Source organism: Frankliniella occidentalis, unplaced genomic scaffold, assembly GCF_000697945.3.
Source record: "Frankliniella occidentalis isolate FOCC.00 unplaced genomic scaffold, Focc_3.1 Scaffold21, whole genome shotgun sequence".
In the NCBI taxonomy this organism is placed as follows: Eukaryota; Metazoa; Arthropoda; class Insecta; order Thysanoptera; family Thripidae; genus Frankliniella; species Frankliniella occidentalis.
This window is the reverse complement of record NW_026267151.1, coordinates 1969930-1971035: the sequence shown is the minus strand read 5'-3', so window position 1 is coordinate 1971035 and position 1106 is coordinate 1969930. Positions and strand designations below refer to the sequence as shown.

The 1106-nt window shown below is 63.8% G+C and overlaps 1 protein-coding gene across 1 annotated transcript in view; it reads right to left on the bottom strand.

Annotated features, from left to right (window-relative positions):
- The window catches only part of LOC113211207 (facilitated trehalose transporter Tret1), a 55609-nt gene extending 55378 nt beyond the window's left edge, over window positions 1–231 (bottom strand). Inside the window, exon 1 of the mRNA XM_052264812.1 lies at window positions 20–231. Coding sequence (XP_052120772.1) covers window positions 20–142 — 123 coding nt within the window. The 5' untranslated portion in view covers window positions 143–231. The remainder of the gene's footprint in view (window positions 1–19) is intronic.
- Between the last annotated feature and the right edge of the window lie 875 nt (window positions 232–1106).

Genomic DNA, 1106 nt, shown 5'->3' with positions numbered 1-1106 from the left:
GCCGCCGCAGCTCGCGCAGGTGGTGCATCTCGCCGCCGCGCTTGAGCCGCTCCACGGCGCGGCGCACGGCCATGGTCTGCCGCACCACCGACGGGAACTTCCCCGTCGAGGGGTTGTAGTGATAGCCGCTGGCGTAGAACATGGTGAGGCCGGTGCGCGGGCGGACGCGGCAGGGCGAACGGAAGGAACCGGGAGGACACGGGCGGAGGGGCGGCTACTCGCGCACTGCCGGCGTGCGACTGGGCACCGGGGGCTGCGCAGGGCAGGGCTGGCTGCGTAGGGAGCCCGCGCGCGTGGGGGCGGGGGGCAGCCAGCCAGCGGTAGGGGCGCGGGGGCGCCGAGGGGGCGCGGCGGAGGGGCGGCGTGGAGGGGCGCCCTGCTGCAGCCGCCCCTACATATCGATCGCCAGTGTCAAGGACCGCCGGCGGCAGCCATGGTGGCGCCGTCCTATCTGGCCTGGATCATCTTTTCCCTTAAGAATTATGTCGGAGAAATTCGCTCTCGAGGAAGCGCTGAAAAAAAATTGTGTATTTCTGCTCAAATCTCGACTTAAATTTCTAATGGTGAAAAAATAAATAATAAATAAATGAATGCATGGATTAAACAACACAAAGGGCGGGGTGGCATGGGCGCCGCAGGGCGGGGCGCGGCTTGATGGCGCCAGGAGTTTCGATCCCCTCGGCCGGAAGGCTGTGTCGACGACAAGGCTCTCGGCGTGTCGCTTCCGCGCGGAGGTTTGAATTTCCCGCCTGCTGCGACATGTGCCTAATGGAGTGGAGGGGTTGGGGGTTTGGGGCGGGGGGATGGATGGGGCTGAGCGTGGGCGGATAAACAACCGATGACGGCACTCCGAAAGAAAGACGGAAACGAAAAACAAAGTGAGGAAGGCGGGGGAGAGGAAGGGGGAGACGTCGTGGCCCAACTGCAATCGATGTAGTGAAAGGGGCCGCGGCCGCCTGGGGTACTTTTATGGTCCAGACGCAGTTTTGGCGACGACCTCACACCCCACCCCCTCGCCCTGCTCATTGGAGAGCGCGGGAAGAGGAGGGTGAGGTAACAAACAAGTGAGCGTGTCCGCGACGCTGAGTCCCTTGTCCCAATGGATG